The sequence below is a fragment of the Culex pipiens genome, chromosome 2, assembly GCF_016801865.2.
Source record: "Culex pipiens pallens isolate TS chromosome 2, TS_CPP_V2, whole genome shotgun sequence".
NCBI classification, from domain to species: Eukaryota; Metazoa; Arthropoda; class Insecta; order Diptera; family Culicidae; genus Culex; species Culex pipiens.
Window position 1 is genome coordinate 219,770,137 of NC_068938.1, and position 18,245 is coordinate 219,788,381.

Below are 18,245 nucleotides of genomic sequence, written 5' to 3' on the forward strand. Positions count from 1 at the left end.
CCCCATTCGAGTCGGCCCGAAAAATCAGGGAGATATTTTTTTTTAAACTTTGAAATGTCAATGAAAATTTTAGTCAAATCAGCTGAAATCAATTTTTGAGTTTGGGTTCATTATAAAATCTTTTGAATTTTTGAAAATTTGTGTTGTTTTAAACTTTGTTCGGAAACTCATTAAAAACAACACCAAGTCTGTTTGTCCCATCGTTAAACTTCTACGCATAGGTGTCCCACCAAGTATTTTCTATACCAGAACCATTAGTTTTTATGAAGCATTATGACTTGTTTACCTTTTGTATAGCAAGAGGATTAAAAATAAGAGTGATAAACTACTAACCAGTGCGATTAGGGACACATAGAGCGAATAGGAACCCACGGGACAATTATGCGTAGAAACACAGAAATCGGTCGAAAAATTTCAATCGCGTTTTTCTCAGTTGCACTTTTTTGAACATGGGACAATTATGCGTAGAACGGCAGTTTAGTATCGCAAAAAGTATTTTTTCGCTAAAACTTTTGGTTTTGTCAAATCTTACATTTTTTGAACACTAATGATTGCAAAACAACTGAACTGCCGTTCTACACATAATTGTCCCATGTCATTTTTGGTCGATTCTGACTTTTTGTCATTTTTAGGTTTAGTTTGACGTTTACTTTTCGAGAAAAAAAACATAAAATCTAGTACTTTGTTCGGAAATTCATTGAAAACAACACCAAGTCTGTTTGTATTTTCTTTCTCGAACAAGACACTTTACGACGTATTGTGTCTTGTTTACCTATTGTATAGCAAGAGGATTACAAATAAGAGTGATAAACTGCTAACTGGGATGATTAGGGACTTATGGGGTGAATAGGGACCCACGGGACAATTATGCGTAGAAACACAAAAAATGAACGAAAAAATTCAATCGCGTTTTTCTCATTTCTAGAGTTCTTTTTTTTGATTGGGTCCTATAAACATATGAAAGACAATAGTTTATTGGTTCTTTTTCAAAAAAAAAACTCTGGAGTTGCACTTTTTTTTTTTTTTAAATGGGCAATTATGCGTAAAACGGCAGTGAACCAGTGTAAAATGAATTTTTCAATTCAATTCAATTGGTGTTTATTAGAATTTAACAGTTCTGCTCCAGGATGTTACATTTGCAATTCAGAGATTTGGAGAACCTTTCAACTGAGATCAATTCATTAGCCTTTACAGGGAGGGTACATGTTTCTAAGTTTTGATGTTACTAGCTGCGTGCTCTTTTAGGGAAAATTAATTTTGAGAAAAAAAAACCCTAGATCTATGTTTGGCTTAAGACTAATATCACAGTTGTTGACGGAGGAGTGCTTCGATGAGCGGATTCGTTGACATCCCACAGGAAGTCCTGAAGGTTCTCGTTGCCTTTTCGATGCTTGCGTCGATGGTGTCGACGCCGGCCAGCTCGTGTAGATCGTCGGTCGGGTACCACGGGTCCAAGTTGTGCACCATCTTGAGCAGCTTGTTCTGCTTCACCTGGAGTCGCTTACGGTGCGATTTGGCGCAGTTGCCCCAGACCGCAGCAGCGTAGGTCAGCATTGGACGGATGATGCACTTGACCACGAGCGACTTGTTCTTGATGCTCAGCTTCGACCGCCGATTCAGCAGGGAGTAGAGCGCCTTGGTGGAACGATCCACCTTCCCGATGATGTAGTTCACGTGCTTGTCGTACTTTAGCTTCTTGTCATGCACCACTCCCAGGTACCTGACCTCTTCGTCCCACGTCGCAGGCTGGCCGTTGACGCTGATCGATCTGCGGGGAAGGTGCCGAGCAGCACGCCTCCTGGTGAAGAAGATGGACTGGGTTTTCCCAGCATTCAGCTTGATGCGCCACTTCCGCTGAAACTCCTCGAGGTTGTTCTGTGCCGCTTGGAGGTGGGTGACGACGATCTTCGGGTCCTTATCCGATGCCAAGTATGCAGTGTCATCCGCAAAGAATGCGTACGACACTCCATCGATCATCGGCACGTCGGAGGTGAGGATGTTGTAGAGCAGGGGTGCCCAAAGTATGGCCCGCGGGCCAAACGTGGCCCGCGAGGTGATATTTTGTGGCCCGCGGACCCATTTTGAATGATCATGTAAAATGGCCCGTTGACCACTTGTAAAATGATTTTTTTACTTTTTCAAAATTATGGTTTATTTTAAGCTCTTATATGGTAATCTTTTTTATTTTTTTTGTTAATAACAAATCTTATGATTTATCAATATTTAGATCCCCACTTTAGGATACAAATAATATGTTCAAAATATTTTATAATTAAAACAATTTCACACGTTTCAATGTGAGTGAAACTAGTAAATGTCGTCAAAACTTTCATCAAACATTTTTAGAAATATCAAAAAGACGTTCAAGTTTGACTTAGGTAGAATTCTGTAATAGTTGCAAAAATAAAAGTTTTCTTTATTAATTTGCAAGTCACCCTCAAACTTACATTGCACTTCATTAGGGATTCGAACTCATTACAGTTAGATAACGAATCTGATTGACTATCAACTGATTCAGGCAGACAAAATGTGGAAATCGGAGGATCAAGTTTGCAGCAAATATTTTACAAAGCTTTCGTCGATCAACCCACCCCTCCACCATTATTAAAAAATTGACTCGAAAAACCTGGAGCAAAAATATATTTTCAAAAAACTTGAAAAATGAAATTTAAGAGCATTCAGCTGAAATTAATTAAATATGCATTCCTTTACATTTAAAATCATTTGAGCATGTTTGGGTTTATTAAAAATAATTTGAATTTTAGTGAATTTTCGATGAAATAAATAAATGTTGCTTCGCTTTTTTTGTTTAAATAATGATTGCAGGTTAACTATACGGAACCTTAAAACATTTTCCAATTTTTTTTTTTTTTTCATTGAAATGTTGAAATTCTGGATATCAACGATTTTGCATTAGCCACAGTTAACTTATAGAAGAATTGTTCAACATGTAATGTCACCACAATTTTCGAAATATAAAAACAAAACATTATTTTTTTTAAATACAAGTACATTCAGCTAAGAACTTTTTTTTTCAAATACCAGAAACAACAATACCGATAGAAACTCGATATTTTGTGGTTTCTATTATTTCGAAAAGATTTTTTTTTAATAACAGAAATGTCCGATTATTTACATTAAAATAACGTAATTTATTTTTTTAACAACCTTTTTTTTTTGTAAATTTGGCCCGCAAGCTCATTTGAGCTTCAAATTTGGCCCGGCCTTCAAAAACTTTGAGCACCCCTGTTGTAGAGAGTCGGGCTCAGCACTGATCCTTGGGGCACGCCGAAGGGGATGTTGTGGACGGAGGAACGCTCGCCATTCACCGTCACCGTAAACGACCGATTCGTCAGGAACGACTCGACGATCTTGACCAGGAACGGCTGGAGGTTCGAGCGTAAAATGAATTTTAAACAACTTTTTACATTAAAATGTGTAGACTATGGCTTGTTATCACAATTATTATATTTTTTTATTGTGAACTTTCGAATCTCTGCTCTTATCAATAACAAACACAATTTAAATGTGAGACTCGACTTCGACTCAACATAAGCAGTGATCAATGCTTCCAAAATGTTGTCGAAAAGAAGTCTAGGAGTGTTCGTGGCAGTAAATTTAATTGTTTTAGCTTGTAGTGCCAATAAAACCTACCACATTCCGAGTATTCGCGTAAAATCAAGAAAAACCGTAAGTCAAATGTTTGTTTGAACTTAGATTCTTCCAAACAGGCAAACTGGTTCAAAGCGAACGAGTTCTGCAACTCGCTGCGAATGCGGCTGGTCACGATAAAATCCGCAGCCGAAAACAACGCCCTGGCCGAGTTTATCCGCGCAACGGACAAGTTCTCCGAGGACAACTGCAGCTTCTGGATCGGCGGCAGCGACCTGGCCGAGGAGGGCACGTTCATCTGGACGGGGACGGGAGAACGCGTAACGTTTACCAACTGGCGCCGGGGCGAACCGAACGACGAGCACGGGGAGGAGGATTGCCTGCAGTTGGCGTACATTCCGGGCTGGGAGTACTTTTGGCACTGGAACGATAACCAGTGCGCGGGGCAGTCACTGTATTTTGTGTGCGAGGAGGTGCCGTGCGATTGTGTGGCGCCGTTTTAGGGGGGGAGTTTCTTTTGTAGAGATTAAACTTTTTGGTTTCGTAATTTGTTCAGTGATTCTTCGATATAAATACAATTTAAAACTTAACGTAAAATTCAACTTAACTCTCCAACAGATACAACTTGTACAGTTTTTCGTCAGCTTCAGACTCGAAATTGGGAACGAAATTTACCTTAACTATCTCGTCGAATCCTTCCGAGAGGGCAGGTTCTTGGTATTTCGATCTGAAATAAATAATCACGTCAAAAATGGTATTTTAAAAGATCCCAAAAGCCAAACTCACTTGTACATATTGAACACCATGTCGTTGATCGACGAATGCGATCGATCCGTCAACTCGCGGAACACGTTGTTGTGCCGGGACTGCTTGTAGGTGGCGCCCATGACAAAGCACCGACAGGGCACGTTCCGCTTCTTTGCCAGCTCCACAAACCGCTTTCGGCTGTCCACGTCCGGATTGGTATTGTCCACGACGGCTCGCTTTCCACTCTTCAGCGTACTATCGAGCAGCGAGACGCACTTTTGCCACGAACCCAGCGCATCCCGGTTGATGTGAACGTAGCCCTTCGATTCGAGTTGCGCCCGGGCAAAGTGACTCTTGCCGGAACCCGGGAAACCAACCATTACGATCACTTCCTGCTGGGAAGAGGTAAGTTTGCTGCCCGGAGGGTCGAGTTGTTGACGTTTTTCGAGGGCAACTCGCGGATCAAACTCCGGTTTGACCCAGTCGGCCTCCTTGGCGTTCTGGAAGTGTGCTTCTGGCGTGAGGAACGGAATTCCAACGTTCAGTGCCATCAACCGATCCGCGCAAGAATGGTCCTTTTTTCGCTTGACCGGCTTCTTCACCTCAGGACGACCGGCAGCGTCACCGACGTAGAAACTGCGCGCCTTGTCCACCTTAACTCCGTCGTTTTTCAGCTGGCACAGCGTGTCCCACATTCCGGTCAGCGGCTTCCGGTACTTGCCCTTGCCAGTTGAAATGAAAACCTGCATCGGCAAATTCAGCTTCGCCTGAAGCGCTTCTATTTTCGTACGAAACTCCTCGATCTTCAGCTTTCCCTTCGAGATTCCAGCTTGATTTGTAAATATGACAATCTTGAACCCGTTCTTGTGCAACGTCTTCAACTTGCCAGGCACTTCGGGGAAGGCAATCTGCCAATCGTCGATCGTCTTAGGAAACACGTTCCCCGATTTGGTCTTGATCAGCGTTCCGTCCATGTCATACGACGCAACCTTCTCCGACGCCACCAAATCTTTGCTCGTGTAAATGTACAACTGCTTCCCGTCCAGATCCTCCCATTTGCACTCTTTGGTGGGCACCAACGTCTTCTTTGAACTACCGCCGTTGCTAACCTTCTCAACGCTAGCGGAACTAGAACTACTTCCGGTTCGCTCCTCCCTCCGCTTCTTCGTCTTCTTCTCCCCCGACTCACCATCGTCACGTTTCTCATCCTTGGACAGGCTCCTCTTGTGAGATTCACGCTTTTCCTCCTTTTTAGAGTCCTTCTTCACCCGCTCCTCTTTTTTCGAGTCCTTCCTTTCCTTCGTCGGCTTGACCTTCTTCTCCTCAAACTTAAACTCAAACGTGTACTGGTGATTCCCCGGCAGCAACTCCAAAATGTCCCCGTCGTAAGCCTCATAGCCCAAATCCTTCTCCAGCTGCTTCCCGTTCAGCACCGACGGGTTCGACCCGAGCGATTTGACCAGCACGAAACCACCGGGTAAATTGGCCTTCAAGCAAACTAAATTCAAAATCATCATTAAAACAAATCAGTACAAAAAAAACCTACAACCAACCTTGTTGCCGGGAGCAGCACGGGTCCTGGATCTGCGTCTCCGGGCTTCGCCCGATGAACTTGCGCTCGGTGTCGATCCGGATGGGCGGATGGCAGTCCGTCAGCGGCTTTATGAAGCACTCTTTGAGCGTTTTTGAGTCCATTTTCGAGCGGATTTGGCCGAGGTATTGGGATTGTGGAAATTTGGCGGCGTTTCGAAAGCGCAAAAACAACAACATTGAAATTTGAACCGCGACCCGAAGATGACAGTTCTGTGCCCACTGGAAAAGATATGCGATGGAGAGAGATGTCACAAAGTCACGGGAGACTTTTCAAAATGACGGATGTGACATTTAATAGTAGTTTAAGAATTTAAGAATTTAAGGAGGGAAAAATTTAAGAATTTGGGTATTTTTTAGAGACTCACAATTTTAAAATTCAAGTATATTATAATTTAAGAATATTATAATTGAGGAATATTATAATTGTATAGCTTTAGAATTTTAGATATTTGAGATATTTATAATTTGGAATTTTAGATTTAGAAAATTTTACAGTTTTAGAATGTGTTAGTTTTATAAATAAGGATTTTAGAATTTTAGAGTTCAAAAGTTGAATCTTGGATTTTGGAGTTGTAGAATTTTTAAATTGAAGAATCCTGGAGCAAGAGTATATTGAAACAAATTGAAAAAAGGTTGATAATTAATTAAGATTTACACACAAACATAAACACCACCATCACCGCAACCGTTGGTTGTCCTCACCCAATTCCGTTCTCCGTGGTATTCCGTTTACACTTCCACTTTCGACATCAATCCCCGGCGGATTGATTCCGTGATTTTCCGTCGTCCCTTCAGCACTAATTCACCTCCTCCAACGACGCACCAGTTTCAAAAAAAATCAAACCATCCACATTAACGACCCCCGGGTCTTTTGTGGTCTCTATTGCAAGTTTCTGCTCGAACCTAGGAGTCCGAAGGCTTGAATGGAGAGAGCACCCAAACCTCTTTCTACTCCAAGGAACCTTCCACCCCAGTGTTTGAACTGACGACCTTTGGATTGCGAGTCCAACCGCCGCCAGCGATTCCACCGGAGTAGGCTTGGTTTGGTGTGTTGTTTGTACTTATGGCATGGAGACGACTCCTACACCTGGAATGACTTAACGGCCTAACAACCAAGGCCGGGACCGACATTTTACTTCCTCATCCGATGGAAGGTTGGAGCAGATGGGAATCGAACCCAGAATCATCCGCTTACAAAGCGGACAGCGTAACCATTCGGCCACGCACTGCCAGGTTCTGCTGTCTAAAAAAACAGCCGCCGGGAGTTGAATCGGCCTGTTCCCTTGTGCGGAACATTCAACATTCGGTGTTTCATCTGCCTCCTCTTCTACCTCTTGGACAAAAAGCCTTAATATAGTTTTTTCTTAGTTCCCTACCTTGTTCTAAAAAAAACCTAAAATTTAGGCTTGAAGAAAGACTAAATTTTAGCCCTTTTTCTGACAATCCTGACCGAACTTCAATTATGTCTCAAAAAAAGTCTTTAAAGATTAATCCCGGTTTTCCGTGTATGCAATAATGTGCAAAAAGTAGAATTTTTCAGCATGAGACGTACATTTATCCAACGAGGCTCTGCCAAGTTTAGCACGTAATTTTGCCATTTAGTTGAAACGGAATTTGTATACGATTCGAATCGAATTCGTGTTCAGAATTTGAATTGAACTAACTTGGATAGGGTTTCTAGACCAACTGCAAAAAATACGGTAACTGATAAAATGATTAAAACTCAGCAGAGTTCAATGATCGTTTCCAGAGTCCAAAAAGTCCTGTCATGGCCTGCAGGGCAAAAGTTAACGGTGTTTAAAGTTTGTTATAGAAAATAGTAAAGTTATGAGAAAAACGGCAATTGGCTAAAAAGTTAATAACACAGGCCTTAAAATTTACTAACTTTTGTCCTAGAAAAGACAAACCATACAAGGCGGTCTTGGAGGACATCGCAGAGCAAACCAAATCGCGCATCAAGTGTGCCAACTGTGATGGTAATCATACCAGCAACTACCGTGAATGCAGCGCACGCAACACCTACCATGAGGAGCAGGAGAATAGGATGAAAAAATCCGCAGCGTCCCACCTGGTTGTAGACGATCGGTGGAATTTTTTTCACCATGTCGAAGTTCTTCGCTCTCGCGGGGGAGATGCTGATCATTCACCAATAAAATCAAATCGATAAAAAGATTAATTAAAAACAGCTAAAGAAATACCAAGGTTATAAATAATTTAACAGCAGTAAATTTGTCGGAAACATAGAAACAAACAATCAGCATTTATTATTGTAATTCTCTCTTTATTTGCAGTTGATACGGTGCCCCGACATCGGACACCATCGTTCATCATTCATGAAGTATATTTTATAAATGTACACAGTTTTTTGTTTGTTTTATTTGTTCACTTCAAGCGCTCGCCCTTCAACTTGGCTGATTTTTTTTGCTTAACTTCTTTATTTGCAACGATCAAAACACATTTCGAGCCCTCTCCTTCTCAAACGGGTTCTCAGTTATTAGCAGTTCGTTTTAGCAACTCTCTTCATTGGCATATTATTATTACGATTTACGTGGCTCTCTCTTCCTCTTGAAACGCAGAAATCTTACGCACGCGATTATTTGTCCCTCGTGTCATGTGTCGTGCAGGTCGTGTGTGTTGCGCACGGGTCGTCTCTCTGGGTTTGTACTCTTGTCTGTAATATATATGCTACAACGTGTGTAATGCTCGAGCTTCGGGATTCATATTCGAGTTTTCTTTTTTTTCGGGATGGCGTTTTTTTTTTTGTGTGTGTGGAGAATGTACAGTTGGGATTTTTTGTAGATTTTGATCTTGTTCAGGACGACACCACAATTCAATCGCGTTTGAAGACCTGATTTTCACCACCTTCGCAAATTTCTCAAGCTTTACGTTAGTTTAGGAGCGCGTGTATTCTCTATAGATTAAATGTGTGTGTGTATTTGTTTGTGTGGGTGTTGTGAGTTTATAAAAGCTAACCTGATATAGGGCGTAATAATTGTCCGCGTCCACTTCCACACCGCACCGGACTTGGAAAGTGTGTATGTGTGTAATTCTAAAACTCGTACGGTTGTGTGGTTTTGTTGTTGTAAAGAGAGTGATTCTTGCTATCGTTACTTGAATATTATTATGCACGCGCGTGCGTTCAGAAAGAAGAGTGAGTTGATCCTGTTTTCTCCTTCTGCGCCACGACTTTCCACGTCTGATTTTCATGTTTTTGTTTCCTCTAAATAACTGTTAGTACATTTTCTCGTTCTGGGCGATATAATAAATACATTTTAACTACAGACACATGTATTAAAAGAAAAGAAACCTAAATTTTAAAGCTATTGGCCGAAAAAGGAAGGGGAAGTTTTGCAAATCGTGCGTTGAATTTTTAACTCGTGTGATTAAGGCGCGCGAAATAAAGTACGAAAATGAAGATCCTGTTCTGGCTCTCTCGCTCTGCTTTTAGCTGAAGTTGAAATAAATATTTATAAATTCTCTAATCTCTGCAACTGAGCTAAACTGAACAAAATAATATCTGCTAGTGCTGCTTTTACGATACTACACGATTAAACAGTAAATAACCAATGATAACAATAACGGGCGCTATGTACATCAGAAGATTCATGACCGATTTGCTCTTGAAGTGGCTAAAGTCGTCGCTCAGCTTCTGCAGTTGCTGGTTGAGCCGGATGTTCTCCTGCGTGAGATGAGTATATTTCTCCTTGAATGCAATCAGTTCCTCCTCCCGCTGGACATCCGGATGGTTGATCAGCTCCAGCTCGTGCTCGATGCTACTGCTCTCCAGCGGCAGATTCTCGACCCGTTCCAGGATGCTTCCGTTGGGTTCTCCGCCGCCGGTCACCGTCACTGGCGTCGTCTCATCCTCGACACTGAGATTGCTATCGTTTGGACTGCTGCTGATGCTGATGCTATGGCTATTGCTGGTCGCTGAGTCAGTCGTTTCGAGGCCACTTTCGTTCAGCTGTAGCAACTTTTGGCCCACGAATATTTCGGTAGTGTCGATTGTTTCCGTCTTCTCGTCGTCGTCCTCCTCATCGTCGTCATCGTCTTCGTCCAACTCGCCCAGATTCGAACATATCGATACATCACTCTCGCTAACATCGGCGCTAAAAACGACCGGTTCCTCGACTTCGGTTTGCGTCTCAACGGACGCCACTTCGATCGCTTTCGTTGGCACCGCCTCTTCTTCAGCCTTCCCCACGGCGACGACTTCCTCAACCGAGAACGCCTCCTGCTTGTGGAGCGCCGCCATTGCACTGTGCTTCTCGTTCTCCATGTTCTTTTGCTTGAGCAACTCATTCTCCATCCGTTCCATTTCGTCCTGGCAGCGATCGTTCAATGCCCGCAGCTCGTCCGCCTCGATCCGCAACGTGGCCAGATTTTCGCTCAGACTATCGCACTGCTGCTGCTTCTTGTCCAGCTCGTCCGACCGCGGCCGGGACTCCAGCTCCTGCTTGAGCGTTCGCAACTACAAATAAAAGTCAACATAAAAATCCCAAAAGACGAAAAGCTGCCCAACCAACTCACCTCGCCCTCCAGCTCGTCGTACTTGACTTTGGCCACCACGCTGTCGTCGCTCTTGCGGTTGTCCTCGCGCACCTTGCTGACCTGCCGCAGCAGCAGCGCGCACTCGCTCTTGATGTGTTTGAGATTCCGTCGCAGCACGTTCTGGTTCAGCTCGCAGCTCAGGTGGGCCGGCAGTTTCGTGCCGGACGAGGATCGCTTTGGCGGGTTTTGTTGTGGCTGATCCGCGTTCGAGTTGGCAATGGTGACCGCCGCTGTCGTCGTCGTCGTTGTGGTCTCGTTCGTGGACGGCTGGGAGTCGGACTCTCCGGTTGCGTTTTGCACGTTCTGATTTCCGTCGCACTCTTCGCCGTCGGCGATCGTCGCGGGATCGGCGGCGTTGTCGTTGGACACGGCACCCGGAACCGTCGTGTTGGTCGTCGACGTCGAAGTCACGCTGGCGTTGTCGTTTGGCTCGTTGTTTTCTGGAAAATTGCGAGGAATTAGAACAAAATTCGAGGGCGTTGGATATTCAACGCACCATTCTCGACCCTGCTGTCGTTCTCCATAAACAGTGAGATATTACGCTCCAACGTCATGATCCGCTTCTGCAGCTGCATCACGCTGTCCTCCAGGTTGATCTCCTTCTCGTCCGAGTTCGCATCAGCTTCCTGTTCAGAAAAATAAACTTACTTCAATCAACTGTAGGAATTTTAAATAGAAGTCAAACTCACGGCATCGTTACAAATAGCCTTAATAATATCTTCAGATCCTTCCAATTTCTTAATATCAGATTTGAGCAGCCAATCCGAGACCGCCGAGTTGTTGTACTCTTGCTGCTGCTGCTGTTGATCGTCTTCGTCCGAGGCGTAAAACTACAAATTGTCAACAAATTAGTAACTGAACGTAATGGCGAACAACTGACCACAACTCACCGCGTAGAAGCTAATCTTCTCCTGCAGCAGGTTGATCTCGTGGCTCAGATTCGACACTTCAGATTCTTTCGCCTTGAGCTGCTCCTCGCCGGCCGAAACCCGCTCGTCGTACTGATTTTGCAGTGCATCCAGTCTGCCAGTTACTTCCTGAAAGGTCAACATTTAGTTCTGGGTGTCTTCCCAGCACGAGTTCACGCCACAAACCTGTAACTGCAGCTGCGTCTTGCTGAGCTGCTCGCGCAAAAACGAACACTCGTCCTCGCTGCTGCACAGGGCCTTTTCGATCGCCGTCAGCTTGTGGGTCGCGTCCAGCCGCTCCTGGTGCACCTTCCACAGCGTTTCCTTGGCCGAGTTCTGGTACTGGTACTTTTCGTCCTGCAGCTTCAGCACCTCCTCGCGCAGCTTGTCGTCGGTCATGCCCTTCTGGAAGTACTGCAGCTTCTTCTCGAGCATGTCGATGCGGCTGAGCAGCCGGTCCTCGTCGATCATGGCCTGCCAGCCGAGGGCCGAGTTTTGTCTGCAACAACAAGAGAAGCATTAATATCTACGCTCAAAGCCAGCAGCCAGCAATCGAGTACTTGGTCGCCTCCACCATCTTCTGCAGACTCGTCAGCTTCGTCTCCAGAATCTGCTCGCGCTGGTTCGCCTCCTGGATGTACTGGTTGAGCCGGTACAGATCCACCGGCGGAATCTTCGTGCTCTGGCCGCCCACCCCGATCGACTGGCTCGCCTTGGTTTCGCGCCCATCCGGCAGGAACAGCTTCAGCGTGGCCACTATGCAGCCGTGCGTTTCGCGGCGCGTATTCTCCATAACGTCCACCCCAAACTGGACAATGTCGCCCGAGCTGACCTCGTACGGTTCCGACTCGGTGCTCGTCTGGCTGAGGCGCACATTGTTGATGAAGGTACCGTTACTGCTGCCCGTATCCTGTAACAGAGAAAGAAATTACCATTTAGTCTTCAACACTTCTTCAAGAGTTCTTTGGACTTCTCACCTTGATGAAGAACTTTCCGTCGTTGTACCACAGGACGGCGTGGTTCCGCGACAGCACCTTGCAGTCGAAGATGGCATTGTTCTCCGAGACGCGGTTCCGCGCGACGGACCGGCCAACCTTGACCTCCTGGTGGGGTTCGAGAAATAGGGTGCGGTTCTGGAACAACAACAACAACCAACATCAACATGATTTATTCACTCGTTAAGATGGCAATGACCCTCCTTCTCAAATTGAACAATGCAGATCAGAAAGACAATTTCCATTATCGATCCAAAGAATCATCAAAATAAACTTAATTTATTTGGCATCCGTTAAGGTATGGCTGCTGAAGATAAGTCCTTAATAAATTTATTGGATATCTTTCGAAATATTGGTCAATGAACGTCAACAGACATTGCAATGTTTGGATAGTTATGCTAGAGTCAGGTTAAAACAAGTTTAAACAATCTTGTTATTTATAACTCAATCCATTTCTACGAATCATCTTTGCGGTTATTTTTACACAGTAGGCCTGTCCATTGAGCATGAGCATGAGCATGAGAGACCACCCATGGTTGTCCTTTTCCGTTGCTGAACAGGACCGTAATATTCTATCAATACAACCGGTCATACGCTTAAACGATCTAATGGTGTTTCCCTTATCAACAGCATGTATGAATGCGCTGAAAAGATAAAACATCAAGATCATCAAAACTAGATCTGGAGCAAATAGGTAACAGTCGTTGGCCACCAACGGCGCCCGCCATGTCAGTTTGTAGATCTCAGGGGATTGGGACGGGAATGTTAGTTAGCACAGGTTGCTACCAAGGGTGGGTTCTATACGATATCCACACCCCCACGTGTGCCGGAAAAACTACTTCTACTTGGGATTTTGTTAGGTAATGGCCAGGATTCATCATAGAGGATGATGATGCGACCCAATTATCAATAAATTTTGTTTAATAGTGTGATGGATTATGAATTCTCAAGGCAAACAGTCGGATGATGCGGATGAGATTTATAACTCAATCCATTTCTACGAATCATCTTTGCGGTTATTTTTACACAGTAGGCCTGTCCATTGAAAATAACAAAAAATGGGCTGATCGAACCAAAATTATTTAGTATGCTTCTGAAAAATGATCTGCTATGAGTTAGTTTATTAGATTTGGAATACCAAAACATGACAAAATCACAAATGTTTTGAAAGATTAATGCTTTGAATCGATCATTTTAATATGAAATTTGCTGCGCAAAAATATGTTTTTGAGAAAATAATATAAAAAAAATATGTTTAAAACCAATTTAAAAAAGCAAAAGTTGTTTTTTTTTTTGCGATTTCGCAAATCGACTTTTCTTTGCTTTTTTTATTTGGATAAACCCTATGTCAAAAGAAGTCATTTTACATCACTAGTTTTTCCTTACAAGTCTCCATACAATTTAGGAGGCTGGTCATACAAAATAGGTATATAAATGTATGAAATTCTGTATCTTGAGAAAGGATTTTCTGATATATTTGATGTCTTTTCAGAAAAAATAGGTACGCGGAGATTAAAATGGCTTTTTCTTTATTTTACTTTTTATTTTAAATTCCCAAACTAAGTATTTTTTTTAAATTCGTTAGAAAAAATTTAAAATTTTGCGAAATTTTCTGATCTTTTCAATGAAAATTATCCAAAAATTTTAAAATCGGGCTTAATACATAATTTTCCTTATTTAATTTTTTAGATTAAATAATGATTTTTTTTTTGAAATATTTTTATCAGAAAATTTCGCAAAAGTTTCCATTTTTAAACATTGAACATATTTTTTTCAGTGGTTCATCTGAAAAATAATTTAAACTAAAAAAAACAAAAAAACCCAAATTTAAAACTTGAAAAAAAGAAGTATTTTTTTAATCCATTATCATACAAAATATTTTTTAAAGTACGTATTTTTGGAATTTAACTTATAGCCAAACAAAAAAGTTTAATCTAAAATTGATTTCTTTTTTCGTGAATCTTTTTTTACTGAAAAGTCCAAACACCAAATCGATCAGAAAATCTCTTCTCAAGATACAGAATTTCATACATTTGCTTACCCATTTTGTATGAACAGCTCCACAAATTTTATGGAGACTTGTATGAAAAAAATAACGCAAATTACATCTTTTGACATAGGGTTCCAAACAAAATTGTATCCAAATTTAAAAATGAAAATTCAAAAATTCGAAAACAGTTGCGAAATTATAGGAAACTACTCAATTTAAAAATATTTCCCAAAAAAAAGCATGTGATTTTTTTTGGAAAGTTGTTGATGTATTTCATTCATAGAAAAAAAATGAACCTTTGAAAAAATAACCGTTATTTTATATCACTTATAACAATAAAAATTTAGGCCATAAAATACTTTTTTTCACTTTAATTGTGTTTTAGGGTACAAAAAAGGCATATTTTGCGCAACTTTGCATGTTGGTGTAATCTGTAGTTCCCGGATATGGATCTTAAAAAATGTGTTTTTTATGCTTTGAAAAGAAGGTAAAATTATAAATAAATTATTATTGCTGTTGTAAAATTAAATTTAAAATCCAAATGATTTTTTTTAAATCAAGTTTAAAATTAAATTTAAAATCCAAATGATTTTTTTTTAAATCAAGTGCAACATTTCGATGCCCACATTTCAAAAAGCATCATGTACAAACTATGCGTTTTGAGAAAAACGCATTTGAATGATGAGCATTTTCAATTTCCATTTTAATATAAAAGCAAAATAAGAAATAAGATGTTCTAATGATAACAAACGATGAAAAACGTTGCTTTTATTGATACTCGATCATCCAAATTCAATAAAACATTATTTCCGTAATTTTATTTGAGAAAAACAAACATAACTTCTTTTGAAATCACCAACGTCTTTATCACCCTGCTGTCATTGAGGGGGACGCTTTGTTATGATTCGTTTTTCTTCGCCGAATGCGCTTTTTTCATGATGTTTTTTTTCGTCACGAGGTTCATGTAATCTTTTATTTGACAGGTTGACAGGGCTATAGACGTATCCAGTTTGAAATGGCCGCTAGGTGGCTAATGGTGTTAAAAATGACAGCTTCCATGTATTTGAATATGGGAGCTCAGGAAAACTCAATTTTTAAGCAATAAAATGATTATTTATGATAAAAGTATTGATTGATTAGGTGCACAAAATGTGTCTAGAATATTACTAAAATGAAAACTGTTCGAAAAATTTGCAATTGAGATAAGTACACCATTCGATTCAGCAGGAATTTTGGGCACCAAAAATATATAGTTTTCATATGTTAAGTATTTTATTTTAGAAGAAAATAAACAAAAAGTATGAAAATCGAGACATTTAGTATGGGAGCTGTCAAATCTCTCACCATCAAAAAGCAGCGTTGAGCTTTCGCTGGATTTGTCTATATAAACAGGGACTGCTGATGGCAGAGATTTTGTTTATGTTATTTTATTTAAAATCATGATTAAACAGACTTTACTGAAGTAACTTTTGCTCATTTTTGGTGGAGAGGTAGCTTATTAGGAGTACTTTCAGAATATGCAATAACCCAGAAAGTATCAAAATGTACATGATGCCTTTTGAAATGTTACCGTCGATTTTTAACAGTTAGTTAGGTGATATAAAAATATTCTAATAGAGCTAAAATACTAATTTCAAATTACCAAAGCTTCATACTTACATTGAAGGGGTGCGAATTCTGCCGGCAGATCAGCACCGCCTTGGCCAGTCCCGGGAGGCCGTTATTGTTGTTAATGTTGTTGTTGTTATTGTTGTTGTTGACATTCACTCCGTTGCTGTTGATGCCGTTGTTGTTGTTGCTGCTGCCGTTAGTATTGTTCTGCAACGCGATGTTGTTGTTGTTATTGTTGTTGTTTTGCTGCTGCTGTTGCTGAACCTGCTGCTGGACCTGCGAGTCCCTGGTGAGTGTCGTCGTCGAGGAGTTGTTGTTGCTCACTACAGCAGTTTGCATTCTTACTCCTGGCACTTTCAGGAAGGATAAATAATCATCTCTATTGTTTATAATCACCATGACCTGCACAGAGAAAAAAGGGTAGAAAGAAAGTCAGTTAGATTGCGCCGCGGCTCGAAATGGAAATGGAAACAAAAACAAACAAACACAAGACACTTGCGAGAGAGTTTCCCGACACACCTGAACCGGTAATCGTCGTGCCCTGGGGCACAAACACCCAGCACAGGTGAGACCAAAGAGGGGTGGATGATAACATCGATACCGTCTCTTGGGCTCGGGGAGCATTTATTCGCCAAGCGAAACTTGTTCGTTTTCATGTTTATTAATTTTTTGCTTCTCGCCAGGAGAGCAGCTCCCCAGAGAGCAGTAGATTAAGCGGTTTAACCCTTAATTAGGCATTGGACAATTTTAGTCCAGGATTCGCCCTAAGCAAGCATTACAATCATTGCAAACAATTTTGTTTTGCCGAGCTAGATAAATACGAAAAGTGCTGAAAAAGTCGAGTTTGCAAAAATAAATGAAAAAGGGGCATCCCAGGGTTAAGAAAGCCAACCCAAGAGAGAAGAAATTAAGACAGAATTAGGCTGGACGTCGGATATCTTGTACCAGCCAGCAGAGTTTCGCGATTTCGCGGTGCAAATTGTGGCGGCGAGTGGACGGACGCGCGAGGTGGAAGCAGAGTTTACGCTACGGGCAAGGAGGTCGTCGAATGTGGGTAAAAATAAAACACTGCGAAAAACATGTATGTAGGCTAGCGTGCGCGGATAAGCCAGAATGCGAGTGCTCTCACTGGTCTGGTTGGTACTGGCCAGAGGGGAGATGTAAAACAGTAGTTTGAAAATTACTTTATCAGAGCGATTTGTGAAGTGTATTTAGAAGTAAAACTTCAGATTTGAAGATTCTTACAAAGAGACAAGTTTCGAAAGATGATTCAAATCAAACAGAATACAATACATCGGGGTTAGAGTAGTCTGCAAACTTCACAAAATCGAAGAATACGCCCGTGTAAAACGCGCAATCGATCCCCGAAAGCAAATAAATAAGTTAAATAAGAACAAACATACATAGTCTGCGGCGACGAAGTCGTGGGTTTGAGTTTGCTGAGCTGCATATAGGAAAAAGGAACTGACTAGAATTGAGCAAATTGTGTGCTTTTGAGTTAGGACGTATGAATCACGTAACAGGAAGACGACGTCTTCAATTTCGATGTCGTATACTAAAAATACTAAAACCCATGAACTAAAATCACATCTGGCAAATTCCGTCGAATCAAGTTACGCTGAAACAAATGGAGCACTGTTTCAAAACGAATCGTCGAGGTCGAGGGGTTTCTCCCCTCCTACACATTCGTATAGTTCATCTAATAACGATGACCTACCTACACTGATGCTGCTGTCACACACGTCACTACTAAAGTTAGTCTCTCGTTGCATTGGAAAAGGGCAATCAGATGAGTTTGACCCTAAAATTTTACGATACGATACAGCGACATTTTTATTGGGTAATTTTCGAGATTTGAAAAAATCGAGCAGATGAGATCTTCACCAAGTTACGTTATACATATCTACAACAGCCGGAAATTTCGCCACGCTGAAATCTGATACTTATCAATGGTCGACGAAAGGCTTCTCGTTTTTATTATTTTGCTTCACCACTGAAAGGAATGCCTTGTGTTGTTATTGAAAGAAACAGCTGTTCGTCGCAAGTGCATCGTGTAAATCTCGCTCAAATCATTTGGGTGTAAATTGAGAAGCAAACGGGTGCGGGTTCCGCTGCGCCAGGAAGGTTGTTAATTTTTATGATATGGTGTCTCTTAAAATGAAGTGATGAAGGCGGACGAGGCAGTGAAAACTGAACGGTTTAGTCGTATCGAATCGATAACTGGGTAGGAGGTACAAA

General features: G+C 41.7%; 3 protein-coding genes across 4 annotated transcripts in view; 1 reads left to right on the plus strand and 2 right to left on the minus strand.

Annotated features, from left to right (window-relative positions):
* The first annotated feature begins 3,520 nt into the window (after window positions 1-3,520).
* LOC120416714 (perlucin-like) lies at window positions 3,521-4,115 on the plus strand. The gene is made up of 2 exons (XM_039578537.2): window positions 3,521-3,672; window positions 3,732-4,115. The coding sequence occupies exons 1-2, from the start codon at window positions 3,577-3,579 to the stop codon at window positions 4,113-4,115; spliced, it is 480 nt and encodes a 159-aa protein (XP_039434471.1). The 5' UTR covers window positions 3,521-3,576.
* A 44-nt stretch (window positions 4,116-4,159) lies between these two features.
* Window positions 4,160-6,073, minus strand: LOC120416713 (uncharacterized protein F21D5.5-like). Its single transcript, XM_039578535.2, has 3 exons — window positions 5,913-6,073; window positions 4,399-5,857; window positions 4,160-4,339 (listed from the first exon to the last, which is right to left on the minus strand). The coding sequence occupies exons 1-3, from the start codon at window positions 6,052-6,054 to the stop codon at window positions 4,216-4,218; spliced, it is 1,725 nt and encodes a 574-aa protein (XP_039434469.1). The 5' UTR covers window positions 6,055-6,073; the 3' UTR covers window positions 4,160-4,215.
* A 2,380-nt stretch (window positions 6,074-8,453) lies between these two features.
* LOC120416712 (sarcolemmal membrane-associated protein-like) overlaps window positions 8,454-18,245 on the minus strand; it is a 51,216-nt gene continuing 41,424 nt past the window's right edge. For both annotated transcript variants that reach the window (XM_039578534.2, XM_039578533.2), the window contains 9 exons: window positions 16,056-16,409; window positions 12,389-12,544; window positions 11,972-12,321; window positions 11,598-11,910; window positions 11,394-11,540; window positions 11,193-11,333; window positions 11,000-11,129; window positions 10,483-10,943; window positions 8,454-10,423 (listed from right to left, as the gene is read on the minus strand). In XM_039578534.2, the coding sequence (XP_039434468.1) occupies window positions 9,485-10,423; window positions 10,483-10,943; window positions 11,000-11,129; window positions 11,193-11,333; window positions 11,394-11,540; window positions 11,598-11,910; window positions 11,972-12,321; window positions 12,389-12,544; window positions 16,056-16,406 (2,988 nt within the window). In that variant the 5' untranslated portion in view covers window positions 16,407-16,409 and the 3' untranslated portion in view covers window positions 8,454-9,484. The remainder of the gene's footprint in view (window positions 10,424-10,482; window positions 10,944-10,999; window positions 11,130-11,192; window positions 11,334-11,393; window positions 11,541-11,597; window positions 11,911-11,971; window positions 12,322-12,388; window positions 12,545-16,055; window positions 16,410-18,245) is intronic.

Bases quoted from the DNA above. Each gene is read 5' to 3' on its own strand.
- LOC120416713 (XM_039578535.2), bottom strand. From the start codon at position 6,054: ATGGACTCAAAAACGCTCAAAGAGTGCTTCATAAAGCCGCTGACGGAC. The intron at 5,858-5,912 runs GTTGGTTGTAGG...TTTTGAATTTAG, and splicing joins GTGCTGCTCCCGGCAACAAG to TTTGCTTGAAGGCCAATTTA. The intron at 4,340-4,398 runs GTGAGTTTGGCT...TATTTATTTCAG, and splicing joins ATGGTGTTCAATATGTACAA to ATCGAAATACCAAGAACCTG.
- LOC120416714 (XM_039578537.2), top strand. From the start codon at position 3,577: ATGTTGTCGAAAAGAAGTCTAGGAGTGTTCGTGGCAGTAAATTTAATT. The intron at 3,673-3,731 runs GTAAAATCAAGA...TCTTCCAAACAG, and splicing joins ACCACATTCCGAGTATTCGC to GCAAACTGGTTCAAAGCGAA.